We start from the raw sequence: 3,247 nt of genomic DNA on the forward strand, positions 1-3,247 counted from the left end.
AGGAGGGGAGGATTATGTATTAACTCAGCAGAAGAAGCAGTGATTCTTTGTAGTATGGACAGTAGATGGCACAAGTAAAACCCCCTTCTACAAAGGGACAGAAAAAAATGAAAAGAATGAAATCATGTTTCCTGCCATGTACATAAAATGATCAGAAATGGACTAAAATGTTCTCCTACATGTAGGATAAAATTGTTTAATATAGAGCTTATTTATTTATTTATTTATTTACTGTAACTTACCTGGGTCCATGTCCTTACAGGTAGCTCTGTAATTTCTACAGTGTTCCTGTCCACCACAAATATTTCACCACTGACTACATACTGATTTTGACCAAGTTCTTGAATGGTTCCTTTGAAGTTCTTGTAGTTTGGGAGCTGAAATTGCAATAAAAACCAGTGGAATGCTAAGAAACTTTGTCATAAGTCATGGAAGATATTTTTTTTCCCATGTACCATACAGCCATCACTTTATATTGGGCAAATCCAACAACCAGCCTCTCATGCTGGTGATAATTTTATGTCATAATAAAAACCAAAAAAACCCAACAATATACACACATGCAAGTGACAGAAGCAATTACCTTATTATCTAAAGAGTAGACACAAAATTAAGAAGATGTAGCTGAATCCGGGAAGGTGGTGTTTCTCTTTGTTTGGTTTGTTGGTTGTGAGATTCTTTTTGTTTATTTCTAATTTATTTTACTGAAGTTGCTTATTGTTTTTTTAATTTGGTTTTCTTTTTGGATTTTTTTTTTTTTTTTTTCCCCCCCAGAAAACAGCAAGCACAGCTAAGGCATGACAGAGTGGATTAATACCCCAGTCTCACTGTAAGTTAACATCAGCACTAAAAGAAACGGAGAAGTTGTGCTACCTTCCCTAGCCATTTTTTAATTCATGTGCTGTTTGGCAAAGATAGTGGAACCCATCCAGTTTAAAAATTAACTAATGGGATGACAGATTTTTAATTACTGTTATTATTTACTTTAACTGAATTGATTCCCTTATCCAGCTTACCATGCAGCCACAAACACATACCAGAATACTGAAAGGAGCTAAATGGAGGCAGAACTGCCTCTTTCAATCACACTGAAGCTTCAAATGACTGTAACACTACACAAAAGGCCTAGGAGTCCTAAGGGAAGGGCAATGGATTGCATTAATTAAAAAAATTCTAATTATTGTTCCCAAGAATTTGAAAAAGAAAATTCACTAAGTCATGGAAATCAACATTGCACTCTCAGAGGCAATGAAATGTGACCTAAGTAGAGATGTTTCTGCTTCTGTGTCTTAGACACACAAAGTAGCAATATCCATTTATCCATTAATTGTAAAGTAAAGGTTAAATAAATTACCTTAGCTGTTGATTACAGATGTTCTGGGTTCACCCAAGTATTATTACTGTGCAAAGTTTTTTAGAAATATATACCACTTCCAAGAACTTCTTGTAACATTTGAAATAAAGGAGAAGAAGCTACATACAGTTCAGCAGCTGCTGATTTTCTTGAACAGTGACAATACCTTCTCCTATGCTTACAGATGTGTTGAAGAGTACAATTTGGATAAGACAGTGGAAATTTTATATTTGACTGAAGGTAAGTAGTTGCATCTCATAAAAGAAATAGTGGCACAACTTTCTACTCTACTCCCAGGCAAAATAACTATCTTTATAAGGACTTGAAATTTTGAAGTCTTACAGTCAATACAGAACAGAAAGTTCTCTAAAGTAACTGGAAATACACAGATTGCACTGTTTTTTTTTCTTCAAGATGAACTTCTCCAGTCAATTCCCAGCAGTCAAGTAAGGCTCCTATGCAAAATTACCAGGACAATTCAACCCAGATACTTCAATAATCAAGCATTCATAGAGTTACATGACTACATTTCCTAAGTGCAAAATTAGGTTTGATTAGCGAATGTATAAAATGTTAGTATATATTATTATTTTTACCATAGGATGGGGATCTAAGCCATCCAGCATTCGTCTGACATTGTTTACAATCTCTCTCGTATCGTAGTTTGGAAGTTTGCAGGCCCATCCAGTACCAATTCCTTCAGCTCCGTTTACTAAAACCATAGGAATGATGGGAATATACCATTCAGGCTCTACACGTTGGTTGTCATCATAAAGGAATTTCAGCAAGTTGTCATCCACTGATGGAAAAAGAAGCCTGGCTAAAGGGCTTTAAAAAAGAAAGAAAACAAAAAACTATTTAACTGGAGTCCCACTAGTTACAGTATAAGTGCTTTAACCCTCAGTGTGTCCAAATATGACCTATTTTTCTCATGTCTTCTTTTCTTTGCCATTCGGAAGCTGAAATTACAATGTACACACCTTCTGAGAAAACAAAGTTCCTCCCCATGGAATAGCGTACTAATAACAGATGATGTCTGCTTTCTTCCCAATTATACGTGTACACAGTACGCTAATAACTGATAACAGTATCTAAAGAAATACCATTCTCTGAAGCATTCAGGATTCATACACTACAGTGTAAGTCACCTAGATTCCGAAAATATTGTAGAGGTTTTAGTGGGGACTTATGTTGCTCATCTAGGATATTGTCCTGAGTGAATACACTTTCCAGAACCTCATGAAAAGAAGAATGTACAGAACTAAGTTGCTACACAAAATATATGTATATGAGAAAGTGAATAAATCCCAGTGCTATGTATAGCTTCTTATTTTCTGTTAATTGTAAGCTTTGTAAGAAATTTTAGGCTAAACATTAAACAAATTAGAGAATAAGAGAAACAATGTAGAAAATTCTAGAAATTACAGTAAGGAATACATTTTCATGCTGCACATTAAATTGAATGTGATTACAGGCCTGTCAGCCTGACTTCGGTGCCAGGAAAGGTTACAGAGAAAATCACCTTGAGGGAGATCACACAGCATGTGTGGGACAGCTGGGGGATCAGGCCCAGCCAGCACGGGCTCATGCAAGGCAGATCCTGCGTGGCCAACCTCCTCTCCTTCTATGACCAGGTAACCCACCTGGTTGATGAGGGAAAGGCAGCTGACATAGTCTACCTAGACAAAACCTTTGACACTGTCTCCCACAGTATCCTCCTCGATAAGCTGGCTGCCTGTGGCAGGTAACCTGACAAGTACTGCTAGCTGGGCAAAGAACTGGCTGATTGGCTGGGACCAGAGATTGGTGATGAATGGAGATAAATCCATCTGGCAACCGGCCATAGGTGGTGGTACCCAGTGGTCAATATTGGGGCCTGTCTTGTTCATTATT

The 3,247-nt window shown here is 37.2% G+C and overlaps 1 protein-coding gene across 4 annotated transcripts in view; it reads right to left on the minus strand.

Annotated features, from left to right (window-relative positions):
* Positions 1-3,247, minus strand: part of TOP2B (DNA topoisomerase II beta) — a 60,612-nt gene that overhangs the window by 14,078 nt on the left and 43,287 nt on the right. For all 4 annotated transcript variants that reach the window (XM_031553941.1, XM_010712873.2, XM_010712874.2 and 1 more), the window contains exons 21-22: positions 1,951-2,182; positions 243-377 (exon numbers count right to left, since the gene is read on the minus strand). In XM_031553941.1, coding sequence (XP_031409801.1) covers positions 243-377; positions 1,951-2,182 — 367 coding nt within the window. The remainder of the gene's footprint in view (positions 1-242; positions 378-1,950; positions 2,183-3,247) is intronic.

The sequence above is a fragment of the Meleagris gallopavo genome, chromosome 6 (assembly GCF_000146605.3).
Source record: "Meleagris gallopavo isolate NT-WF06-2002-E0010 breed Aviagen turkey brand Nicholas breeding stock chromosome 6, Turkey_5.1, whole genome shotgun sequence".
NCBI lineage: Eukaryota > Metazoa > Chordata > Aves > Galliformes > Phasianidae > Meleagris > Meleagris gallopavo.